At 53.5% G+C, this 13,087-nt stretch overlaps 1 protein-coding gene across 1 annotated transcript in view; it reads right to left on the bottom strand.

The window, feature by feature from the left end:
- The window catches only part of LOC114811218 (collagen alpha-1(I) chain), a 194,577-nt gene that overhangs the window by 39,012 nt on the left and 142,478 nt on the right, over window positions 1-13,087 (bottom strand). The window contains exon 7 of the mRNA XM_029063231.2: window positions 5,172-5,375. Within this exon, the coding sequence (XP_028919064.2) occupies window positions 5,172-5,375 (204 nt within the window). The remainder of the gene's footprint in view (window positions 1-5,171; window positions 5,376-13,087) is intronic.

Here is a 13,087-nt window from a genome sequence, read left to right as displayed (position 1 = left end):
CCTCTCTCCGTATCTCTGTGTGTCTTCCGCACACCACACACATACACAAAACACACATAAACACACACACCTTTAGTGGTTCTTCCAACCCAGCAGACATGTTTAGACTGTGAGCCCGTCGTTGGGCAGGGATCGTCTCTATCTGTTGCCGAATTGTACATCACAAGCGCTTAGTACAGAGCTCTGCACATAGTAAGCGTTCAATAAATATGATTGAATGAATGACTCTCTTCTGTGACTTCCATGTATCACCTCTCTTTATTCGCTCTCCTGTCGGGTTTTTCCTCCCTCTCTGTTCCCGTTCTTTTACCTATTGTGATTTGGGCAATTTGTATCTCCCTCAATCCCCTGTTAGATTGTAAGGCCCCTTGAGGATAGGGATGCTAGTTATTGGTTCTAAATTATGATAATAATAATAATAGTACTTGCTAAGCACTTTCCATGTGCTAGGCATTATCCTAAACGCTGGAGTGGATCCAGGCAAATCGAATTGTCCCTGACCCATGGGGGGGCTCAGTCTTAATCCCCATTTTACAGATGAGGTATTTGAGGCACAGAGAATTCATTCAATAGTATTTATTGAGCGCTTACTATGTGCAGAGCACTGTACTAAGCGCTTGGGATGAACAAGTCAGCAACAGATAGAGACAGTCCCTGCCGTTTGACGGGCTTACGGTCTAATCGGGGGAGACGGACAGACGAGAACAGTGGCGATAAATAGAGTCAAGAAGCCAAGTGACCTGCCCAAGGCCACACTGCAAGCCCGGGGTGGACAGGGATTGTCTCTCTTTATTGTTGAATTGTACTTTCCAAGCGCTTAGGGCAGCGCTCTGCACACAGTAAGCGCTCAAAATATACGATGGGATGAATGATTGAATGGAGTGGTGGAGCTGGGATTAGAATCCCAGACTGAGCCCCCCTTTTCCTCCGCTCCCCCTCCCCGTCGCCCCGACTCCCTCCCTCTGCTCTATCCCCCTCCCCGCCCCACACCACTTGTCTATATTTATATATATCATTTATTCTATTTATTTTTATTAATGCCTGTTTACTTGTTTTGATGTGTCTATATCTCTAATTCTATTTATTTCTATTGATGCAGTTGATGCCTGTTTATTTGTTTCAATGTCCATCTCTCCCCCTCTAGACTGTGAGCCCACTGTGGGCAGGGATTGTCTCTCTTTGTTGCCCAATTGTACTTTCCAAGCGCTTAGTATAGTGCTCTGCACACTGTAAGCGCTCAACAAATAGGATTGAATGAATCTACGTCCATCTGACTCCCAGGCCTGTGCTCTATCTACTTCGCTACGCTGCTTCTCTATAATAATAAAAATCATAATAATTGTGGTGTTTGCTAATCGCTTAGTTTGTGCTAAGGACTGTACTAAGCGCTGTAGTAGATAGAGTGCAATTAGGCCAGTCACAGTCCCTGTCCCCACCTACGTCTCACTCTCTGGGAGGGAGGGCTGTGGTTATTGCTTATGGCATTTGTTGAGCGCTTACTATGTGCCAGACACTACTAGATACGACCTAAACAGGCTGGACACAGTCCCTGTCCCACACAGGGCTCACAGTCTCCACCCCCGTTTTACAGATGAGGGAACTGAGGTGCAGAGAAGTCAAGTGACTTGTCCAAGGTCATGCAGCAGACACGCGGTGGGGCCGGGATTAGAACTCGGGTCTTTCTGACTCCCAGGCCCAGGCTTTAGCCACTAGGCCATGCTGCTTCTTTGGAAACTCCTTCTGTCTCCTGACTGGTGGTGGGAGGGGCTGTTTTACTTCAGAACCAACTAGAGGAGTTGGAATAATAATAATAATAATAATGATAATAATAATAATATATGGGAAGTGTTTACTATGTGCTGAGCCCCGGAGGCCACAGAAGCAAATCAGGTTGGACACAGTCCCTGTCCCACGTGGGGCTCACATTCTTAATCCCCATTTTAAGGATGAGGAAACTGACGCCCAGAGAAGTGAAGTGACTCACCCGAGGTCACCCGGCAGACAGTGGCAGGGCCGGGATTTGAACCCAGGTCCTTCTGACTCCCAGGCCCGGGCTCTATCCATTAGGCCACGCTGCTTCTCCTGAAAGCAGGGGCTGGGAGGGGCAATTTTACTTTAACTGGAGGAGGTGGAACTGAGAGCTCCTTCTACTGTGGGGCTGGGGGAAGGTGACGGCGGGGAGGAAGCCCTTTCTTCTCCATAGAAATAAAACAATTGTGGCATGTGTTAAGCGCTTACTATGTGCAAAACACTGTTCTATGCGCTGGGGGACACAAGGTGATCAGGTTGTCCCAAGTGGGGCTCACGGTTTTAATCCCCATTTGACAGATGAGGTCACTGAGGCCCAGAGAAGTGAAGTGACTTGCCCAAGGTCGCACGGCTGACTAGCGGCAGAGCCGGGATTAGAACCCGTGACCTCTGACTCCCAAGCCCGCGCTCTTTCCACGGAGCCACGCTGCTTCTCTATTCTGTACAAATAGCTAGCTGGTTAATCCAGTCACTTCTCCGCTCCTACCTGGATGACGGCATCAGCCTCTTCGCTGACCTCCCCGCCTCCTGTCTCTCCCCACTCCAGTAATAATAATAATAATGTTGGTATTTATTAAGCGCTTACTATGTGCAGAGCACTGTTCTAAGCGCTAGGGGAGATCATCGGGTTGTGATCGGGTCGTTCCACGTGAGGCTCACGGTTTACCCCCATTTTCCAGATGAGGGAACGGAGGCCCAGAGAAGCGAAGTGACTCGCCCACAGTCCCACGGCTGCCAAGTGGCAGAGCCGGGAGTCGAACCCGTGACCTCTGACTCCCAAGCCCGGGCTCTTTCCACTGAGCCACGCTGCTTCCAGTCCACACTTCACTCTGCTGCCCGCATCATCTGTCTACAGAAACGTTCAGTCCATGTCTCCGCTGTCCTGGAGACCCTTCGGGGGTCACCCGTCCACCTCCGCATCAAACAGAAACCCGTCACCGTCGGCTTTAAAGCCGGCCATGGGGTCGCCCCCTCCTACCTCACCCGGCCGCTCTCCTCCTCGCCCGCACGCTCCGCTCCTCTCGTGCCAACCTCCTCCCTGCCCCTCCGTCTCATCTACCACCCCGACAACCCCTCGCCCGCATGCTGGCTCTGGCCCGGACCGTCCTCCCTCCTCAAATCCCACAGAAAATGACTCTCCCTCCGCTTCCAAACCTTCCTGCGGGCCCACCTCCACCCGGAGGCCTTCCCCGACCGCGCCCTCCTCTCCTCTCCCCCCGCTCCCTCCTGCGTCGCCCCGACTCGCTCCCTTTCTTCCTCCCCGCTCCCGGACCCGCGCCGCTTACGTCCATTGCCGTCATTCTTTTTATTTCTATTAATGTCCGTCTCCCCCTCTAGACCGTAAGCTCGTTGTGGGCGGGGGATGTGTCTGTTTTCTGTTGTAATGGACTCTCCCAAGTGCTCAGCCCAGTGCCTGGCACACAGTAAGTGCTCAATAAATGAGATTAGCTGACCGACTGAGCTCTTAATGAGCGGGGAATGTGTCCGTTATAGTGGTACTTTGTCCTCTCCCAAGCGTTGAGTACAGTCCGATTAGACCGTAAGCCCGTCAAACGGCAGGGACCGTCTCTATCTGTTGCCGACTTGGTCATCCCAAGCGCTTAGTACAGTGCTCTGCACATAGTAAGCGCTCAATAAATACTATTGAATGAATGAATGCTCTGCACACGGTAAGCAGTGTGGCCCAGTGGTAAAGCATGGCCCTGGGAGTCAGGAGGTCGTGGGTTTTAATCCGGGCACCGCCATTTGTCTACTGTGTGGCCGTGGACAAGCCATTTTACTTCCCTGGGTCTCAGGTACCTCTTCTGTAAAATAGGGATACAGATTGTGAGTCTCCCCGGGACAGGGACTGTGTCCAACCGAGTCCAAATGTCTCCAACTGTGTCTTTCTACAGAAAGGCTCTGGGCCTGTCACCCCACTCCTCGAAAATCTCCAGGGGTTGCCTAGCAATCTCCGTATCAAAAACTCCTCACTCTTGGCTTCCAAGCCCCCCATCCCCCTGGCTCCCTCCTGCCTCCCCTCCCTCCCGTCCTCCTCCGTCCCGGGCCGCTCGCCTCCTCCCCGGGCCTCCGGCTCGCCCGGCCCGCCCGAGACCCCCGGCCCGCGTCCCGCCTCCGGCCCGGGACGCCCTCCCTCCTCACATCCCACCGACGATGACTCCTTCCCCCTTCTAAGCCCTCCTGGGATCTCACCTCCTCCAGGAGGCCTTCCCAGACTAAGCCCCCCTTTTCCGCAGCTCCCTCTCCCCTCCCCATGGCCTCCACTCCCTCCCTTTGCTCTACCCCCTCTCCCTGCCCCACAGCACTTGTGTTTCTATAGTTCTATCTATTTATATTAATGCCTATTTGCTTGTTTCTATGTATATATATACACAGATATATATATATATATATAAAGTGTAATTCTATTTCTTTTTATTGATGCCTATTTCCTTGTTTTGATGTCTGCCTCCCCCCTTCCAGACTGTGAGCCCAGTGTGGGCGGGGATTGTCTCTCTTTATTCCTGTATTGCATTTTCCCAAGCGCTTAGTACAGTGCTCTGCACACAGTAAGCGCTCAATAAATACGACTGAATGAATGAATGAAGCAGATAGTCTATCCGTACCTGGCACAGAGTAAGCACTTAACAAATACGACATCTATCATTATCAGTAGTAGTCGTAAGGGCTCCGTAAATACGACGGACCGACTAAGCTGGTGGTGGGCCGGGAATTCAATCTGTAGTATTGATTGAGCGCTTACTACCTGCAGAGCACTGTACTAAGCGCCTAGGTGTTGGAGCATCCTCCCCAAGCGCTCCGGAACAAATATCTGACTTCCCGACTGACAGCGAGAGGCCGAGCGGGGAAGACCCTACCGAGAAGCAGCGTGGCTCAGTGGAAAGAGCCCGGGCTTGGGAGTCAGAGGTCATGGGTTCGAATCCCGGCTCCGCCACTTGTCAGCTGTGGGACTGTGGGCAAGTCACTTCACTTCTCTGGGCCTCCGTGACCTCATCTGTCAAATGGGGATGAAGACGGTGAGCCTCGCGTGGGACAATCTGATTACCCTGTGTCTCCCCCAGTGCTTCGAACAGTGCTCTGCCCATAGGAAGCGCTTAACAAATACCAGCATTAAGACCCGCTCCGGGCGATGCCCTTTTTACCCGTTTGCCAGCGGGTCCGGCGCCGTCGCCCGGGCGGGAGGATCCGCTGGAGAGTTCGTTGCAGGAACCGGACGGGGACGGCTCGCTGCAGCTGCTGCAATCGTTGCAACTGCTGCGTGGGGGCCCCCGGCCGAGCCCGGCCGAGCGCCACGGACCCGGCGTCGTCGAGGCGGGGAGTCGGCACGCGGTGCTCAGCAGGCATTCCTAGGGCAAGGAGAAGATAAGGAGGATGACATCCGTTCAGCGTTCACTAGGTGCCGAGCACTCTTCTAAGCGCTGGGGGAGTTACGGGGGCGTCAGGGGACACCATGTGGGGCTCGCAGACCTCATCCCCATTTTCCAGATGAGGGAAGTGGGGCCCAGAGAAGTGGAGCGACTTGCCCAAAGTCACCCAGCCGACAAGTGGCGTCGCCCAGCCCGTCACTGGGCAGGGATGGTCTCTATCTGTTGCCGCATGGTCCATTCCAAGCGCTCAGTACAGTGCTCTGCACCTAGTAAGCGCTCAATAGATACTATTGAATGAATGAATCAATCCCCATTTTCCAGAAGAGGAACTGAGGCCCAGAGAAGTGGAGCGACTTGCCCAAAGTCACCCAGCTGGCAAGTGGCGTCGCCCAGCCCGTCACTGGGCAGGGATGGTCTCCATCTGTTGCCGAATTGTTGGTATCTGTTGAGCGCTTACTAGGTGCAGAGCACTGTTCTAAGCGCTGGAGGAGATACAGGGGAATCAGGTTGCCCCACGTGAGGCTCACAGTTAATCCCCATTTTACAGATGAGGTCACTGAGGCACAGAGAAGTTAAGTGACTCGCCCACAGTCGCACAGCTGACGAGTGGCAGAGCCTGGAGTCGAACTCATGACCTCTGACTCCGAAGCCCATGCCCTTTTCCACTGAGCCACGCTGCTTCTCTAAGTGCTTAGTATAGTGTTCTGCACACAGTAAGCGTTCAATAAATACTATTGAATGAACCCGTGACCCCTGAATCCCAAGCCCGGGCTCTCGCCATTGCGCCACGCTGCTTCTCCCATCGGCCGCCCCCGTCCACAGCTCTTCAGAGGAAGAAACGAGAGTAGGATTCATCTGTCGGTTCATTCGATCGAGCGCTTACTGTGTGCAGAGCACTGTACCGAGCGCTTGGGAGAGGACGATGCAACCATAAACAGTGCCATTCCCTGCCCACAGTGAGGTGACAGTCTAGAGGCGGGAAGACGGGCATGAATAGAAATAGATGAATGAGGGATGTGGACATAAGGGGTGCGGGGCTGAGGGAGAGGGGACGAAGAAAGGGAGCGAGTCGGGGCGACGCGGAAGGGAGCGGGAGGAGAGGAGAGGGGGGGCGCGGTCGGGGAAGGCCTCCGGGAGGAGGTGGGCCTTCGATAAGGCTTTGAACGGGGTGAGAGTCATCGTCTGTGGGATGTGAGGAGGGAGGGCGTCCGGGACAGCGGCGGGACGCGGGCCGGGGGTCTCCGGCGGGCCGGGCGGGCCGGAGGCCCGGGGAGGAGGCGAGCGGCCCAGGAGGAGCCGGGCGTGCGGCCCGGGCCGGAGGAGGACGGAAGGGACGGGAGGGAGGACGGGGCCGGGGGATGGAGTGATAATAACAGTATCCGTTAAGCACATGATAATGACAATAATAATAATAACAGTACTTGTTAGGTGCTTAAGAGTAATAATATGATAATCGTAATTCTGGTATTTGTTGGTGATGATGATGGTGATGGTATTTGTTTAAGGGCTTACTATGTGCCAAGCACTGTTCTAAGCACTGGGGTAGACATGAGGTAATCAGGTTGTCCCGTGTGGGGCTCACAGTCTTCATCCAGTGAAGCAGCGTGGCTCAGTGGAAAGAGCCTGGGCTTTGGAGTCAGAGGTCATGAGTTCGAATCCCATCTCTGCCATTGGTCAGCTGTGTGACGGTGGGCGAGTCACTTCACTTCTCTGGGCCTCAGTGACCTCATCTGGAAAATGGGGATGAAGACCGTGAGCCCCACGGGGGACGACCTGATTCCCCTGTGTCTCCCCCAGCGCTTAGAACGGTGCTCGGCACGTAGTAAGCGCTTAACAAATACCAACATTGTTATTATCCCCATTTTACAGATGAGGGAATTGAGGGCCAGAGAAGTGAAGTGACTTGCCCAGAGTCACACAGCTGACAGGTGGCGGAGCTGGGATTAGAACCCACGACCGCTGACTCCCGGGCCCGGGCTCTTGCCACGAAGCGTCGCTGCGTACTCTGGGCCAGGCACTGTACTAAGCGCTGGAGTGGATCCAAGCAAATTCGGGTTGGACCCAGTCCCTGTCCCATGTGGACCTCACAGTCTTCATCCCCATTTTACAGGTGAGGGAACTGAGGTCCAGAGAAGTGAAGTGACTTGCCCAAGGTCAAACAGGCAAGTGGCAGAGCCAGGATTAATGATGACGATGATGATGATGGCATTTGTTAAGCGCTTACTCTGTGCCAAGCACCGTTCTAAGCACTGGGGGAGATACAAGGTGATCAGGTTGTCCCACGGGAGGCTCACGGTCTTCATCCCCATTTTACAGATGAGGTCACTGAGGCCCAGAGAAGTCACGTGACTTGCCCCAAGTCACAGAGCTGACAAGCAGCTGAGCCGGGATTAGAACCTAAGCCCCTCTGACTCCCAGACCCATGCTCTATCCACAATACCATAAAAATAATTATGGTACTTGTTAATAATAGTAATGTTGGTATTTGTTAAGCACTTACTATGTGCAGGGCACCGTTCTAAGCGCTGGGGTAGATACAAGGTAATCAGGTTGTCCCACGTGAGGCTCACAGTCTTCATCCCCATTTTATAGATGAGGGAACTGAGGCCCAGAGAATTGAAGTGACTTGCCCAAGGTCAAACAGGCAAGTGGCAGAGCCAGGATTAATGATGACGATGATGATGATGGCATTTGTTAAGCGCTTACTATGTGCCAAGCACCGTTCTAAGCACTGGGGGAGATACAAGGTCATCAGGTTGCCCCACCTGAGGCTCACGATCTTCATCTCCATTTTACAGATGAGGTCACTGGGGCCCAGAGAAGTGAAGCGACTCGCCCACAGTCACCCAGCTGACAAGGGGCAGAGCCGGGATTCGAACCCATGACCTCTGACTCCCAAGCCCGGGCTCTTGCCACTGAGTCACGCTGCTTCCCTTACTGTGTGCTAAGCACTGTACTAACCTCTAAGGGGGAATACAAGGAAATCGGGTTGGACACAGTCCCTGTCCCTCATGGGGCTCGCGGTCTTAAACCTTATTTTACAGACGAGGGAAAAGAGGCCCAGAGTAGAGAAGTGACTTGGCCAAGGTCACGGAGCAGACAAGTGGCGGGGGCAGGACCAGAACCCAGATCCTCCTGACTCCCAGTGGATAAAGCGCTGGCCACTATTCAATCGTATTTATTGAGCGCTCACTGGGTGCAGAGCACTCTACCGAGAAGCAGCGTGGCTGACTGGAAAGAGCCCGGGCTTTGGAGTCAGAGGTCATGGGTTCGAATCCCAGCTCTGCCACTTGTCAGCTGGGTGACTGTGGGCGAGTCACTTCACTTCTCGGTGCCTCAGTGACCTCATCTGTAAAATGGGGATGAAGACCGGGAGCCCCACGGGGGACGACCCGATTCCCCCGTGTCTCCCCCAGCGCTTAGAACGGTGCTCGGCACGTAGTGAGCGCTTAACAGATACCAACGTTATCATTACCGTGAAGCAACGTGACTCAGCGGCAAGGAGCCCGGGCTTGGGAGTCAGAAGGTCGTGGGTTCTAATCCCAGCTCTGCCGCTTGTCAGCCGTGTGACTTTGGGCAAGTCGCTTCACTTCTCGGGGCCTCAGTTCCCTCATCTGGAAAATGGGGATGAGGCCTGCGAGCCTGATCACCTGATCACCTTGTAATAATAATAATAATAATAATGTTGGTATTTGTTAAGCGCTTACTATGTGCGGAGCACTGTTCTAAGCGCTCGGGGAGATACAGGGTCGTCAGGTTGTCCCACGTGAGGCTCACAGTCTTAACATGTTTCTCCCCCAGCGCTTAGAGCAGTGCTTGGCACATAGTAAGCGCTTGACAAATACCATCATCATCATCATCCCCTCTCCCAACTTTACTGAACTCTCTCAACCGCTTAGTCCAGCCCCCTGCACGTAGTCGGCGCTCATAATTTCATAAATACAGTAATACCGGATTCACCAAAAAGACCGTAAATGCCACCGGTCCGCGGGTCGTGAACATCCCAGGGAAGCGGCGGGGCTCAGTGGGTAGAGCCCGGGCTTGGGAGTCGGAGGTCGTGGGTTCCAATCCCGCCCCCGCCACTTAGAGAAGCAGCGTGGCCCAGTGGAAAAGAGCCCGGGCTTGGGAGTCAGAGGTCATGAGTTCGAATCCCAGCTCGGCCCCTTGTCCGCCGGGTGACTGTGGGCGAGTCGCTTCACTTCTCTGGGCCTCAGTGACCTCATCTGGAAAATGAGGTTAAGACTGTGAGCCCCACGGGGGACAACCTGATTCCCCATGTCTACCCCAGCGTTTAGAACAGGGCTCCGCACATAGTAAGCGCTTAACAGATACCAACATTATTATTATTATTATTATCAGCTGTGTGACCTGGGGCAAATCGCTTCACTTCTCCCGGCCTCAGTTCCCTCATCTGGAAAATGGGGATGAAGACCGGGAGCCCCACGTGGGACGACCCGATGACCTTGTATCTCCCCCCAAACCTAGAACAGCGGTCTGCACATATAGTAAGCGCTTAACAAATACCAACATTATTATCCCTGTTATCCCAATTCCGCGTGAAACGATCGCTTGCTGAAATTTGGGCTCCGGATTTCGTTAGGAGTAGAAACTCATTTCAAAACCCAGCTTCAAGTGATATTTATCGATTTCTGGACCGGTTTAGCGCCCGAATGTGGTTTGGCTGAGATGCCTTTATCCTTTTCTTGTTTCCCCCCCCGCCCCATTTCTCCTCAACAGAAGGCAGTCAAAGCGAGGGACGGAGAAAAAAACACAAAAAACTCTGACGGATTCAATGGCTCTTTGATGTAGAACGATCAATTTGTAATATCGGTTCCCGCTTCTCGCCAATCCCTCCCCCGTGCGGAGAAGCAGCGGGGTTCAGTGGAGAGAGCACAGGCCCGGGGTGAGGGAAGGGCCCGGGTTCTAATCCCGCGTGTCTGCTGGGTGACCTTGGGCGGGTCACCTCACTTCCTCTGGGCCTCGGTTTCCTCATCTGGAAAACGGGGATTGAGACTGGGAGCCCCACGTGGGACGGGGACTGTGTTCATTCATTCATTCGATTGTATTTATTGAGCTCTTACTGTGTGCAGAGCACTGTGCTGAGCGCTCGGAAAGTACAATTCAGCAATAAAGAGAGACAATCCCGGCCCACGCTGGGCTTACAGTCTAGAAGGGGCGAACAGATAACCGTGTATCTACCACAGTGCTTGGCATATCCCGGCTCCACCACTGTCTGTTGTGTGACCTTGGGCAAGTCACTTCACTTCTCTGGGCCTCGGTTTCCTCATCTGGAAAATAATGATAATAATAATAATAGTAACGCTGGTATCTGTTAAGCGCTTCCTATGTGCCGAGCACCGTTCTAAGCGCCGGGGTAGACACAGGGGAAGCGGGTTGTCCCACGTGGGGCTCACGGTCTTAATCCCCATTTTCCAGATGAGGGAACTGAGGCACAGAGAAGTGAAGTAACTTGCCCAAAGTCCCACAGCTCAAAAGTGGCCGAGCCGGGATTCGAACCCATGAACTCTGACGCCGAAGCCCGTGCTCTTTCCACTGAGCCACGCTGCTTCTCTAATGGGGATCGAGGCTGTGAGCCCCACGGGGGACAGGGACTGTGTCCAACTCGATTTGTCCATAACTACCCCAGCGCTTGGTACAGTGCCCGGCACATAGTGAGCGCTTAACAAACACCATCGATATGTAGTAAGCCCTTCACGAATACCATAATTTCGGTTATTATTATTACCAGAACTCCAGCCTCGAGGTTCCAAGATCCTAAGTTTACAGGTTTTACAATAATAATAATAATAATACTGTTGGTATCTGTTAAGCGCTAACTACGTGCAGAGCACCGTTCTAGGCCCTGGGGGAGATACGGGCTCATCAGCTTGTCCCACGTGGGGCTCTCAGTCTTCATCCCCATTTTGCAGATGAGGGAACTGAGGCCCAGAGAAGCGAAGTGACTCGCCCACAGTCCCACCGCTGACAGGGGGCAGAGCCGGGATTCGAACCCATGACCGCTGACTCCCAAGCCCGGGCTCTTGCCACTGAGCCACAGCAGTTTTATCTGGAAGGGTGCACTTTAGGGGGGAATGGATCTCTGCGGAGCACTTTCTCTCTGAACCCAAATTATGCCCACGTACCGCTGAGCCTCCCTGACCTGTGTAGAGCCAAAGATCAGTGCTTGGCGCTTAACAAATACCATCATTTTTATTCCGCCGCACGGCGCGCGACGGGAAAAAATTATACAGCTCGGCGCAGATAATTACCACGTCCCAAATTAAATGAACAAAATTTAGCCGACGTAGAGGGATTCGTTGGACTTCTCAGTCGGCGAAGAGCCAACTGTCAGCGGGAGAAGTTTTGGGAATGAAGCGAGACCGTGCTCCCGAGAACGATGGAGTTACTTGAAACGATCCTTGCCCCCGAGGAGCGGCCAGTCCACTCTGTGCAGAGCACTGTACCGAGCGCTTGGGAGCGTCCGATACAGTAGAGTTGATAAACACGATTCCTGCCCACCTGAAGCTCACGGAGAAGCAGCGTGGCCTAGGGGCAAAAGGCCGGGCGTGGGAGTCGGAAGGTCGTGGGTTCTAATCCCGGCTCTGCCACCTGTCACTGTGTGACTGTGGGCGAGTCACTTCACTTCTCTGGGCCTCAGTGACCTCCTCTGGAAAATGGGGATTAACCGGGAGCCTCACGGGGGACGACCCGATGACCCCGTATCTCCCCCAGCGCTTAGACCAGTGCTCGGCACATAGTAAGCGCTTAACAAATACCAACATTATTACTATTATTATTAATCCGGGCCCCACCACTTGTCAGCTGGGTGACCTTGGGCAGGCCGCTTCACTTCCCTGAGCTTCAGTGGCCTCATCTGGAAAATGGGGATGAAGACCGGGAGCCCCACGGGGGACGACCTGATGACCTCGTACCTACCCCAACACCTAGAACAGTGCTTGGCACATAGTAAGCGCTTAACAGATACTATTATTATTATTATTCTTATTACGGGGGAGACCGACATCAAAAGAATTTACTGGAGGGGGGAAAAGGATATAATGGATGGATCGATTAATATTTGGGTTGAAATTCCATCCGGGTCTCTTCCAAGGTGAGGACCGAGAAGCAGCGTGGCTCAGTGGCAATAGCCCGGGCTTGGGAGTCAGAGGTCATGGGTTCGAATCCCGGCTCTGCCGCTTGTTAGCTGTGTGACTGTGGGCGAGTCACTTCACTTCTCTGGGCCTCAGTTACCTCATCTGGAAAACGGGGATAAAGACTGTGAGCCTCCCATGGGAGAACCTGATTCCCCTGTATCTCCCCCTGCGCTTAGAACAGTGCTCTGCACATAGTAAGAGCTTAACCAACACCAACATTATCATTATTACTTGTCAGCTGTGTGACTGTGGGCAAGTCACTTAACCTCTCTGTGCCTTAGTTACCTCATCTGTAAAATGGGGATTAACTACGAGCCCCACGGGGGACGACCCGATGACCCCGTTTCTCCCCCAGCGCTTAGAACGGTGCTCTGCACGTAGTAAGCGCTTAACAGATGCCAACATTATTATTATCCCCCCTAGACTGTGAGCTCGTGGCGGGCGGGGAGTGTGTCAGATGCGGACTCTCCCAAGCGCTTAGTCCAGTGCTTTGCACACGGTAAGCGCTCGACAAGACGGCTGAATGAATGACTTTAA

The sequence above is a fragment of the Ornithorhynchus anatinus genome, chromosome 1 (genome assembly GCF_004115215.2).
Source record: "Ornithorhynchus anatinus isolate Pmale09 chromosome 1, mOrnAna1.pri.v4, whole genome shotgun sequence".
NCBI classification, from domain to species: Eukaryota; Metazoa; Chordata; class Mammalia; order Monotremata; family Ornithorhynchidae; genus Ornithorhynchus; species Ornithorhynchus anatinus.
Note: the sequence above shows the minus strand (reverse complement) of the source record. Positions and strands in the feature narration are given on the sequence as shown.